General features: G+C 35.9%; 1 protein-coding gene across 1 annotated transcript in view; it reads left to right on the top strand.

The window, feature by feature from the left end:
* Positions 1 to 13,606, top strand: part of DOCK3 (dedicator of cytokinesis 3) — a 200,925-nt gene that overhangs the window by 65,917 nt on the left and 121,402 nt on the right. Inside the window, exons 7-8 of the mRNA XM_010561625.1 lie at positions 2,059 to 2,100; positions 3,362 to 3,516. Coding sequence (XP_010559927.1) covers positions 2,059 to 2,100; positions 3,362 to 3,516 — 197 coding nt within the window. The remainder of the gene's footprint in view (positions 1 to 2,058; positions 2,101 to 3,361; positions 3,517 to 13,606) is intronic.

Here is a 13,606-nt window from a genome sequence, read left to right as displayed (position 1 = left end):
GCAGTATTTCAGATGTCATTTACTGAATGCTGAGTAAAAAGGAATAAATGTTATTCTCAATCTACTAGCTACATTCCTGTTAATAGAAACAGTAAATTGCTAAATGTCCTTGATGCCAGAGCGCTCTCCTGACTTATGTTTGGCTTGCTGTTTAGCAGGACCCTGCCAGTCAATTCCCAGCCTATAGCATGGAAGGATTAGCCTGTCCCAGGTGCAGGACTTGTTGTATTTGTCCTTGCTGTACTTCATTTCCTTTTAACCAATTTGTCTGGATTGCCTAGATCCCTCTGAATGAAGGCCTCCTCCTTGAATACATTGACTGCTGCCCCCAGTTTAGGATTATCTGTGAATTTATTAGACTGCATAGGTCTCAGGATAGACCTCTGAAGAATACACGCCATCACCCACTGCCTTTTGAGCCTGACAATCCAACTGTTTGTTGGAGTTTTGTTACCAATATAGTTAGTCTACCAGTCCAGGTGTAACTTCACAACTTGCATACAAGGATGCTGTGGAAGACTGTGGTGAAGGCCTTGCTGAACTCAGGGTAGACAACAGCCACTAGTCTTCCCTCATCTACAGATCTAGTCATTTTACCCTGGAGGGTTAGCTTGATCGAGCATGATTTACCCTTGGTAAATCCACATTGGCTATTTTATCTCCACTTTTTCCTTGGGTTTAGAGATGAATTTTATTCAAAAGAAGTCAGGATACCTTGAGCAGTTTAAATAACTGGTCTTTTCTATGCCAGCTGATTCTGAGTGGTTGCAGGTGACAAAAAGATTAAATAGGCAACTCAGCCACCTAAACTTAGAGGGTTTTAACATTCAGAAGACAGTGCAGTAGTTAGACAAACAATGGAGCTGGAGATCATTATTTCTTCTGCTGACAAAGTGAAAAAGGACGTTTTTATAACTGAATGTAAACAGATGTCAAAATATGCCATTTAACTTAATATCATCTTGATTTAGTCTCATTATGAAGATTATCTCTCCTTTTGTGGTAAAAAGTCTTATTTTTGTTCTGTGTGAAAGACAGTGACATAGTTTGGAAAAAGTATTGCCAAATAAATTTTGTGGACTATCTTTTACTTTCACCTCTTTTGAAGCTACAAGGTTATCAACAGATTGTGCTGGTCCTGCTACAGAGTTTATATGTTTAGAATAAGATGTTGGGTATGTAATAGAAGGATAGAGATGGGGGCAAATGAAGAGAATATTTATTATCATGTGGTAGTGTTAATATTTCAGTTTAAAATGCTAATGTTAACATGAATGTGTGTGGAACAGGTGTGGCAGAATCATTAATGATATGGTTTTTAAAGCTCCCTGAAATGTTTTCAATTTAGATTAGTATTTAAATCTCGCTTTGGAGATTAAATGGGTTCAGTGAGTATTGCAGTCCATTTTCTGATTATAACATCTCCTTCTAGCATAAAAGGCTTTAAATACAGGATCATCCTCCAAGTTCCGTTTCAGAGATGTAGCTCTCTATACTGATGCTTCTTTACAGGTGTTGGCCAGCTGAAATTGTAAGAGATTCTTTAACCATTTATCAGGATTTCACTTTCTGATCAGAGCAAAAAGTTTAAACAATGTCTAAAATCCATCCTTCTTTCTAGGTGTCTGTGTTCTTTAACAGATACACCTTTTCATAGACAACACACTACTGGAATAGGATTAGTGGTGAGGTATCTTCCCATTTAGCAAGAGAACACATAGATTATACAGTATAGGGTGATGGACTTTTTGAAAAGAAGATGCTATTAAAGTGTTGGAAATTCTATCTAGCTTGTGACAGCCATTTACTGTAAAAGCTAAGGTAAACACAACCTGTAAATTCAAGTAGTTAGGCTAAGGAATGGCTTAACTGAGAAAAGCCTTTAGGAAAGCTAGTGGTCTTGTGAGTGATGATATACTGTGAAAAAAGGCTGTGAAAAGCTGGTAATAATCTTGAGCAGTCATACCTTAAAATTACTGTTCTAATGCTACACAAATACGATGTTAATATTTCTTACTTTCAAAAAGGTTTAAATTTTACTATTTTGTATCTCCACAGCATTTGTCAAGTCGACACAGTGTCCAGCAGAGCACATCGCAGGTAAACATCATCTGCATATGAATTCTTGTTATCTTTAAGTGTTTGGTAATATATGTAAAGGTGTGATGGAGATTGTTGGGTAAGTCCCTACACATAGAACGCTTACTCAGAAGATCCCCAAGTAATTAACTGACTAAGGTCCTCCTTCAGCTTGCATTTAGGTCTCTCTTCCTTAGCTCTAACAGTTGTTCTTAAAAGTTCAACTTCTGTAGTGATACGAAAAGCCTCACTCTGCCCACGTGACTCTTCTTTCCACTTGCTAATACATGGCTTAGTAGGCTTCTGTTTCACATATCCTTCCTCTAGTAATGTAATCCATTCCTGGTCATGGAATTTGGGTCTAATCTTTCCAGGAGAATTGTGCTTCCACAGGTACCAGTCTTTAAAGGATGAGGATTTACTTGGATTTAATTTAAAATCCAGAACAAAATTCATTTTAAGCTCTGGGTTTTTTTAAGCTAGTACAAATCTCAGTTGGAAGTCTGAAAATTTTAAGATTTTCTTTGTTAGTATGTACCTGTCTATGCTTTCAGAAGAGACTAGCCTGGTGATCTTAGGATATTCATGCAACCTGTTTATTGAGATCAGCATACAATAGATAAAAAGGGCTATAAAATTTAAAGAATAAATTTATTTCTATCTATACTGCTTTTTTTTTTCCCCTACCCAGTTTTTCACGGTTGTAAATAGGTCTTGTTATACTGAGTCAAAATGTAAACCTTTCTGCAATTTGACTTTATTGGTTGCTCATGTTATCAACTGTTGTTAAGATTTCTTTTTGTTATACCTGCAGGGCTTATTAGCCTGTAAAGCCTGGTTCTAAATGAACTCCATTAATGAATTGCAGCTGCTGAAAAGAAATAAAGTAACAGATGTTGTTCTTAAAAATGTTTTGAAGTCCATCTGCTTTAAATGGAAATCATCAAGAACCACCTTTATTATAGTTCATTTTCAGTACCAGTATCAAGACAATATTTGAGAAATAGGATTGACTTGGTTTACTTGATAAAAATAGATTTCAGATGCATAAACCATTTATATTTACTTGGTTATTGTGGTTTCTCAAACTATTCAAATTAAAAGTGGAAAAAAACGGAGGAAGAAAAATTAATCTAGCATGTATCTCTAGGGTAGAATATATTTGAGGTTAAGCTTTTACTTGATAGAGAAAGGAGAGCAGAATCGCAGTTAAAATTATGAAGTCAGTCATGTGTCCTTTATTTGTGAAGAACTAAAAATAATTTTCATTGTTTTTCATCAGGTGGATACAATTCGTCAGCGTCATGGGGAAGCTTGCCGTATGCCAGTGCCTCATCACTTCTTCCTCAGTCTGAAGAGCTTCACCTACAATACAATTGGAGAAGACACAGACGTCTTTTTTTCTTTGTATGATGTTAGAGAAGGCAAGCAGATCAGGTAGGACTGTATCAAGTAACTAGAAAGGTTCCTAGGAAAAAAAATATGAACAAAGCAAATACATTGGAGAAAAACATGTGAGCTATTCTTGTGACACAACTGAAAGGACAAAGCTGATGAATCATAAGTTGACAGCCCTGCAATGCATACCTGAGAATATCAGTAGTACTAATCATTGCATATGGAATTTGGTGCTTACATGTAAGCAAAGCATTAAAGGCACAGAATACTTGAATTTTGTTTAGGTTTCTGACTGCCTCCACAGATTACTGCAGGTCTTAGTGTTTAGTAGCTGCCTTCTTAGGGCTGTTGTTTAAGAAGTACTAATAATGGCAGGGCCACACTGTGCAACTGTTTTGAAAAGAGGACTGCTGTGTGTTTGGGTACTGAGTTGAGCCTCTCGAACTCCCATCCACACCTTGCCTTACAGGCGTGTTACAATACAGCTTGTTTTTATTGCTCTGTTGCTATTTGTATTCATCCCTATGTCTAGGCTGGACAACTGTGCTGCTCAGTTCATTCAGGTAATTGGTACTAATGTTAGCAAATATGAAATGTACTGTATTTTTCCTCTACAAGCAAGTGTTTTGAAAACAACAGAATATGTAGAAGAGTATTGCGGCATATGCATTGTGTCTCAGAAATTAAGTAAGTGTAGCTTGGTCTGATCTAAAGTGAAGCATGTTTGTGGGGTTTTTTTGGAATTTTGATTAAGGCATGTCCTGACAGTTGGCACAGACTGCATTTGCTACTGTGGTCAAAACTGTCCTAGTTTTCAGCATGTTAGATTTCGATTTGTTCCAAACTGAGGAAAGAGCCCCAAAATGTTTTTACTGTCTTTGGAAGAACATTATTATTATGTCAATAATATTCACCCAAGAAAGTCCAGAGTAGAGTGATAATGGTTTTGTAGCTCTTCAGAATACATCCCACTAAAAAAGTGGTCTGTATTAGAAAGCTCTAATGACTTAAGTGTGTCTTATAAATATCTCTGCCACCGTTTAGTTAGGCAACTTAAAGATCTTTTTGCAGAATATGGCAAGAATGCCTAATCTGATACAACATTATGTTCCCCCCCCCCCCCAAAGTGAGAAACACATGGTTTGATGTAGTTAGGAGGACTTGCTTATAATTCCTTTATTGAGAGAATTAACAGAAAATAGCTGTTAAGAGGAAAAGGTGCAAATGGCAAATCAAACCAAAAAAATGTGCACAATTAATTAGTTCATATCACAGAGCAGTAAAATATCAAATTATTTAGATGAGGAAAGCTGGAGGGAGGAGGAAGGGACAAGCTGGTGCCGTGACTGTGGAAGGCCTCAGAAATTGCTTCAAAAGGAGATGAATTGTCTTGGGCTGCAGTTTGCATAGTATGTAAACATTGAATGAGAAAGCCTTCAGAAGGGGTTTTGCCAGTGATGAAAAAAAGAAAATAATAGTTATAATGAGAAAAAGTACAGACAGTGGTTCAGGCATATTGAAATATATATAATAATGCTTTGATGTGCAAACAGTTGTTATTACTTAGCTCTTCATGTTACACATCAGTGATCTGCTGCAGTGAAAACAGCATGATTTTTACATTATCTTACACCCCAAAGAGTGGTGGGGAAGAAGTGTGTAATGAGGCTGAGCTCCCTTTTAGAGAAGAAACTTAGAAAACAGACAAACATACTGCTACAAATTTAGAATGATATTTTTATATCTACTTTAAAAGATTAAGTTTCTTTCTTCTTCTGTATGCCTCAGGAAATAGTACATTAAGGTAAAAAAAGCAAGCAAAGCTTCTGCATGCTGCATTCTAAATGGAAAGGACAAATTCACTTTTCTGAAATGGTTCTGAGGTTGATAAATTTCTTATCCAAACAGTTCATGCTGGAGGTTGACTGGCTTTCAGTGTTAGTGCTTTGGACATAAAGTAGATTACAAACCTCATTGAACCTGTTGGTTGCAATAGTTACTTCTCAGTTAGGTTAAGTGAAGAATCGGTCAAAATTCCAGTGTTTTTCAAGAGCTGAAGTAATAGCATGTACCAATTATGGATTAACAATCAGAAGGTTGGAGCAGCAGCTGAATTACAGTTCGAGATGTATTCCCCGCTTCTGAATACAAATACAGTACTGTACCATGTTTAATGATTTGTGCTGTCTAAAAATGAGAAGCAGACAAAAGGTGACAGTGGAGAGATATGTATAGCAAGAATAACAATGCTGCTATCAGAGGAGTAAGACCTAGAGGGGTAAAAAAAAAAAAAAAAAAAAAAAGGAAAAAGTGACTTAATTTTTACTCTTGACAGAATTATAAAAAGACATATTTGTAAGTAAACAGAACTGGATCAGTGAACGTCTGCCTCAATAACTTGTTTTAGCCCACAAAGAGAAACAACTTAGTCAATCTGAGTATTATGTAATGGCCCAGATCAAAAGGGATGAAAGTCTGTTTGTATGTTTTAAAGTATTTGGGATTTTCTGTTGCAAAAATTGTCCCATACTTCTGCATACAACAGAAGCAACAAAATCTTTGTTACTAAACTTTTAATACCTCCATTTGTTTGCCGTGTGGAAGTTAGTGGAAGACAATGAGAAAATTGATCTAGTTTTGATGACAGTCAATGGGGAAGTACAGCCCCATTGTCAGAAGTACCTAGGGATGAATGATCATGAAATAATAGAGTTGATAGTAACTAGAAAAGGAAAGAAAGAAAATGTTAACGTAGAGATGGTGAACTTCAATAAGGCAGGGGTCAATAAACACCAAAAAAAGATAGGTAAACTGGTGTGGAGGAAAAAAAATTGGGAGTTGTCAGTTTCTTAATACTATTGAAGAGCATAAAAGCAAATTGTTTCAATACGAAGAGAATATTAAATATGTGGCAACAGCAGCAAGTCTGTATCGCTTATTCTTTGGTGAAATGGAATCTGTAAGGAAATATAAAAAAGGAGAAACTAATGAAATTGCACAAACAGGGATGGGAAGAGAGAAACTTGTAGAAAAAAATGCAATTAGCAAAAGACATCAGGGACAAAAAAAGAATAATTCTATTATGCTTTGCCAGCAAAAATTTTTTTTACAAAATCAAGAAATAACTGAACAGATTAAAGGGAACATTAAGCTATCAGCAGGTGTTACCAAGATAGCTGGAATATTTAATAGCTGTTTTGCCTCAATCTCCCTAAGAAGGTCAGCTGCAATCAGATGACAAATGCAAAAAGTTCTAGAACAAATAAACTATTTATTAGCACTTAGAAGCTAACAAGACAATAAGTAAAAGTCAACATAGATTTGTCAAGCACAAGTCACATCAGAGGCAACTAAATTTGTTCTACTATATGGGAATGTGCCTCATGCCTTAACAGAAGAGAAGCATTAAACTTGATATGGTAAAGCGGGCCGATACAGACTAGATGAAACTACTGTAGAGAGGCAGGAAAACTGGTGGAAAAACTGATACAGACTATTATCTCTGCTAGAAGGATGCAATGAGTAGGATTTTATTTTTTTTTAAAACATTTTTGCAGCATTATTTTGATGGGCAGAAATAAACTGAATTCAGTAAAGCAGTGAGGTTTAGCTACCTTTGCAATAGCTCTTTTTTACTAATAAATGCATAAAATTATGCATAACTTCAAAAATTACACTTTCAAAGGCATGATATAATTTTTTTCTGAAAATAAGCTTGAAGAATTCACAAAGTATGAAAAAGGATAAATACATTTCAGCATGATTTTTTTCTCTAGAAAGTTTTTGTTTAAACATGTAAAGGTTTTGTATTCTGCCTGCATCTTAAACCAGAATAGATGCTTCTAGCACTATTTTACCAGTTACTCTATTGTACTCCACTGGGTTTTAAAAGTTTCTTGTCGTCTAGAAATATCCATAATTATGGAGAGTGAATAGAACAAAAAAGAAATTCTAATGGGATTGAATTTGAAAAACTGGGACCTAGTCAATAATTATGCACGGGAAATAGCGTCATGCAGATTTCTGCTTGTAACTCCTCTATCTATCTACTTACTGTGTCTGTGCCATGCCCGTTATAATAATGATCACCTCACGACTGGAGATTTTGGAAGATGTGGTAAGTATCTGTGGTAGTGTTGATAGCTTTGACAGAGGAAGTCCGTGTGTTCATTTCTCATACAGAATATACTCAAGACCTTTTTGTTGTGAGACCAGATTTTCTCTACAGTGTCTGGAGAAGGCATATGTTTGCTGATGATGTCCTCTCTTTAATACATAGCATTATGAGAAGGCCTTACTATCTTTCAGCTGGTCTATTCTGTCAGAATGCACCACTACCTGGGTTTTTTAATTTGTTTCTTTCTGCATAGCGTCTTTTCTTGTTGTCATGTTATCTTGGTATTGCATTCTATGGAGTACAAGGACGGTCCATTCTGACATGCAGACAGTCAAGCAGATGCATCAGATTAGCTACCTGGGAGAAATAAGAGATGGCTGGGCATGCAGAGACAGAATTAGAAAAGCAAAAGCTCAGCTGGAGTTGAATGTAGAGAGGGAGAGAAAGATACACATGCACACGTGGCTTCTGTAGGTACATTGGCAGCAAATGCAAGACTAAGGAAAACACAGCCCAAATACACAGCAGGCCAGTGTATGATGTGGCATGAGGAAAAGGTAACTAAGTACGGCGGCTGGTTTAAGTAATGACTATTTTCAGCTTAAACAATTGTAGTAGTAGCAACAGGTGGCTGTACATATTTTTAGATATAAATTTACAGTGGAGGTTGGCGGCTAAGTGCATTTACAATGACATGGTAATGAAACTCTTAAGATTTTGTGTCGATGTTGGGTTTTTGTAATACAGGCACAAAGACAGACATTGGAAGTACATTCTCTGGTTTGCATTGTGCAGTACTCACAAGTTTAGTTGCTCCTAATTCACTGTTCTTGTGCCATCTGCCTTATAATCAGCTCTTCACTTACAAGATCACATACTCTTCAGTGAGCACATACTGCACATTGTATTTTCTCCTTCCTGCTTATATGACTCTCTTTTAATTATTAACATTTATTATTCCATTCTGTCTAAGTAAAAAAAAAAAAAAAGTAACTATTTTTGCAATGTCTTCATAGTATTATCTTTATTTTGGTTTTGGAAACAAAGAAACAGAGTAATTCCTTAGGAATTTTTCAGAATATTGCATTCTTTTTCTTCAATTTATGTGTTACAAGGTTACCAAGAAGCGATCCCATAGAACAAATTAAGAAAGTATCTATGGATAGGTAGATGTGACTCATCTTAAACTCAGTAGGAATTGCTTTCTCTTCCACTCTGTGCTATTGTAGTGTTTCTTTGTATGATACTCCCAACACATCTTGTTAAGAGATTGATACGATTATATTCTGAGAAATACTAAATGTACAGTGTGTCTAAAAAGTCTATATTATAGACATGCAACCTAAAGCTAGAAAAGTTTAAAGTTAATGAAAATGTACTCGGGAAATGTTACTTGAGGAACTGTGAAGGATTGGAAGTACAGTAATACACTCTTCCCCATGTTATCTTGTAGTGCCTCAGGAAACATGTGAGAAAGCTTACTTAAGCTGAAAGTTAGGAAAAAAAAAAAGATGGGATGCAATAGAAAAAAAATGTTACTTTTTTATTCTGTGGTTTTCCCTTGGGGAGATAGCAGAGAAGAGGAAAGAAGAGGCAGCAACTATCCTAACCAAAGATGTTCCTATCAGAAATTAATATTCCAGTTTACCCAAGGAAGGTGGAAGCCAACTGAGATGCTGACAAAGCCATGGGGGATACTTAGTATGATCTTCATGGTGCATTCTGTGGATCCATATTATTGTCACTTTTCTCAGTACTGCAGATGGTTTTTAAGTAAGCATCTTATTTTATCTGTAAATACTTTCTAGGTAAAAATGATTGTTAGTGATCAGAATCCAAACTTGTCTCACCCAGAAGTGTGGCAGATATTTAAAACTTAGAGTACTGGAGCATATTTAGTAGCTGTCTGGTTCCTCAGCACTTTGTTAGTAGGGTATGCAGGGGAAATAGAGCATTCATCCAGAGAAGCTATGCAAACAGAAGAATTGGGAGGAAAAGAAATGTCTTCCACTGGCAGAGGAAAGTTTTATGGCATATGCAGTATGGTAGTGGTGAGTAAGTCTATACTCAGAAGGTCACTAGGGAATTTGCATTGTATCCAACTCCCTATTTTGTCACATAAAAAGTCAAGTATAGGTTTGTCAATTTTTCCTGCACACTCTTTTTCCTGTTACAGATCCTTAGGATGCTCTGAATCAATCAGAAATAATCATCAAGAAGTCTTCAAAGCCCCTGTTGTCATCTGACTTGGTATACGAGAATTATTCTGAAGATTAAGAGTTTGGATTCAGATGTCTATGGCTGAACTGGAAGCCTATCTGTATCACTCTCCAGCAAAACTGAGTTTGTTCTAGTAAGTGTGACACTCCATTAAATAAGAAGGATCAAATAACATTACAAAAGGCACCAATTTTCACTAATCCATTTAATTATTTTCTAGCTGCTCACTATGCCTTTGATTATTTTCAATGCTATAGAGAAGGCAAAATAAGATGGGTGTGTCTTCTACTGAAATGCAATTGGAATGATGCTTATCAAATAATAGTTGGTTTCATTCTGGTTTTTGTTTTGTTTTGTTTTTTTAAATCGTGTAATTGACATACCTTATATGGGGCCTGTCCAAATAACAGGAAGATAAGAACAAGGATGAAAGGATATAAAACTGGAAAAAAAATAGGTGGTTGTTCAGTGTTGGTAAGGACTACTGTCTATTCCTCATGTGAGGGTACACATAGATGCATCACATAGATCTTGTGTTCTGTGTGTTTCAATATGATTTGTTCGACAGTTTTGTAGCGTCTAGGCAGCTTTAAGGTAATTTATGAATGCTGTCAGTTAGAGGTCGAGGAAAGAGTTAAGCAGAGAAATAAATGCACCTGCAAATGCAGAACCACATATTCCTTCTGCTTAAGTACTTCCCAGCTGGACTCTTAAGACTCTTAATGCATGGAAAATTTCTGGGGATCATAGATGACAATCAGGTTTACAGGACCTATATAAATCTATATACTAATGACCCATTTCTCATACAGTACAATGAAGTGAGAGGAAAGATGCTGCATAGTTATTGACCTTGAAAGCTATGACTAGTTCTCATGTATGCAAATTCCTGCACTTTTTCTGGAGGGGTCTTATTTCCATAATGCCTCTCTGAGTGTACTAGTACAGAGCACAATATTCTACCCACTGAGTTTTTTCATATTTTTTTTTTAATTCTGTTTCTCCAGGACCTAATCAAATAGTTATCTAAGCTTTTCACCTTTCAACATTTTTTTTTTATGTTGTTCTCTCAAACTGTTTCTTTCATTTCCTTTTGCAGGCGTCCATCCTTCAATAATTTACTGTTAAGTTAAATTTATTTTTTTTCTCTTCAGATCTTTGTTCTTTCTCTTTGTTGTCAGTATAATAGAAACATTCAGATGGAATTGGTAGAATTTCTTCCTCTGATTACCATTTAAAATAATTTGATTTGGACAATAAAATACTCTTTTTTTTAAGGGGGAAGAGAAAGAAAAAAAGAGTAATGGAATTAATATCATTCACGAGAACCAATCTGTGGGAGCATGAAGCACTGCAATGAGAGAGGAATGCAGGAAAGGCACAGTATGAGTGTAGTAATAATTTGGGTGGTTATTAACTTGGACTGGTCAGCTTTTCACACCTTTGGTTTTTTACTCTATAATAAATTGTGCCTTTGGGCTTTATGTGAATGACATTATGCTGTTTAACTGTAACCTTACAGAATGAGCACATACCATGTTATTATGATACTTTTTTTTCTTATTACTTAAGTGATAAATGTAGACGTGACTGGAGATAGTGTGCTCAGACTTTCAGATATGGGGGCAGGGTATGATTTGCTACCAAGAGATGTTTGCTGTAATGTAAGATGCCTGTCCAAAATTTTGTATTGAAATACTGCATACTACCCAGAGTATACTTCATTCTTTTATACTATAGGTTGATATCCTGATATGCATCATAAGCATAAATCATTTGCACGCTAATGTAAGGAAAGAGACAGCAAATGCTCATACAAAAAACAATCAGAAGTACAGAATAAAAAAAAGGAGTAACAAAATACGTATTTTTATAAGCCAAACATCTGCCTCGGCCTCTCCCTCCTTAAAACAAATAATCCCAAAGGTATATATTAAAATAAATGGTCTGCGGTCCGTGTTATATAGTAGACAAGATTGAATTATTATAATGATCCCATCTGCTCTTAAAATTAATCTGTTAGATATAAGTCTTTTCTACTGTATTATATCAGCTGGTAGTTTCCTAGCAGCATCATGATGGAAGCTGATCTTGAGTAGAGATTGCAATTAGGAAAAGATATGTTGGCAGAATATTTCCCCCCCAAAGATTCCACTTAGAATTCCAAATTTCACACTGTTCCTCTTTGCCTAGGACAGTAAGACACAGGGTGGAGAAGCACGTGTCTGCTCTGAAGCAAGACTTTTCCCTCAGTGGTTAATTTATAACTGCTTGTAGCTTTTCTAAGGCAAATCAGCATTTACTGGTTAAGTGCATTACAGAGAAAGTCCTTATTCCTTTGGAAAAAACCATCTGAAGTTCATGAAGCAGCTTCATCGCCTCATTCTTTTCTCTTGCTTCTTTGATTCTTACCTCAGAGTATGTGGACGTATTAACAAGGTTAACAGCTAGCCCTTTACAAAGCATCTCGTGTTTTGTTGAGATGCCTTTTCACATTCTTTTCCTTCTCACTGAAGGGTAGAATTGTAATCCATTCTTTCTCAGCAGATGGCTAGGTAAAACACATGCAGAAATGTGAGAAAACAGAGACCCACAGTGATTTTTAAAATAGTAGAAATGTAGAAGCATATCTTCTACCCAGCTGCCAATTTTCAGTACAGTGCTAGGAATTTGGTAATTTTGAAACATCTATTTCTGTGTTACAATTGAAAAGCAATAGGCAAAATGAGAGAAAACACAACCTTGCCCTTAATGCTGTTGCTAATAGGTGATATGGAAAGATTGTTTTCATGGGAATGTTCTGAATTTGTGGGTGGATGTTGGAGAGAATGTGAGTAGTACAGTCTGTCTCACATCTTCTGTTTTAAGAATTTAGCGCCATTGACAAAGCAGCTCTCAGGAGAGAAATATGATTTGGAAATATGGACTAAAAAAATGCTGTTAATCTATATCATGATAGTTGGATTTAGCTATTCTGAAGTCATTGAACATAAAATCACCTGCCCCTTTTTTCAAGGCTGAATCAAAAAATTTTAAGTGGCAATGTTTTGTTGTTAATACTGCTCTACACTTGTGGTTGGGTAGTAACTACAGAAGTAATGTAGATGGCGATTTCCCATTTGTAACTCATCTCATGATCTTGAGATACTTTCCAACCAAATTCTTTTACCTGATAAAAATTAGCAGACAAATATATAAAAGTTTAAGATATTAAAGGTGTAAAAATATTAGAGAACAACATGATCATTATTTTAAATGTATTGACTCCTTGGCCTCATGAACAGGTTGATTTCCACTGCATGATCAAACTCTTTTTGGTTTGACCAGTGTGTGAGTGTGTTAAAAAGGAAGAGTTTTCTCAAGCTACTACTCACTTGTACAGTAGTATCTCTAAACTTCTATTACTTCTCCTAAGTGTTATTGAATTGATAGAGGTCATGATACTGCCTTGGGGGGGGCGGGGGGGGAGGCTGTAAAAAGAAAATGTTTGTGACAGCATCTAGATAGAGTAGAATAAAATCCACCACTTTCAAACACTGAATTTAGAAATGATGAATTTGTAGGGGAGTTGATTTTCACTTTTTCTATAATAAGAGTTTTCTCTGACACAGTATTCCGAATTCGGATGTCAGAATACTAATCTGTATGCCAAGTTGCTGGAGGTCACCTAGACAAATTTGACAGGAATCCTTCATCTCTTTGTGTATTTATTGATGACAGTTAGTTCCATGTTTCTCATCATCATTTAGTCATATTTTCTTGACTTTTAAACTGTCAATAGGAATGTATATC

Source organism: Haliaeetus leucocephalus, unplaced genomic scaffold, assembly GCF_000737465.1.
Source record: "Haliaeetus leucocephalus isolate CR32 unplaced genomic scaffold, Haliaeetus_leucocephalus-4.0 Scaffold148, whole genome shotgun sequence".
NCBI lineage: Eukaryota > Metazoa > Chordata > Aves > Accipitriformes > Accipitridae > Haliaeetus > Haliaeetus leucocephalus.
The sequence above is the reverse complement of the archived record's forward strand: the minus strand, read 5'-3'. Positions and strand labels throughout refer to the sequence as shown.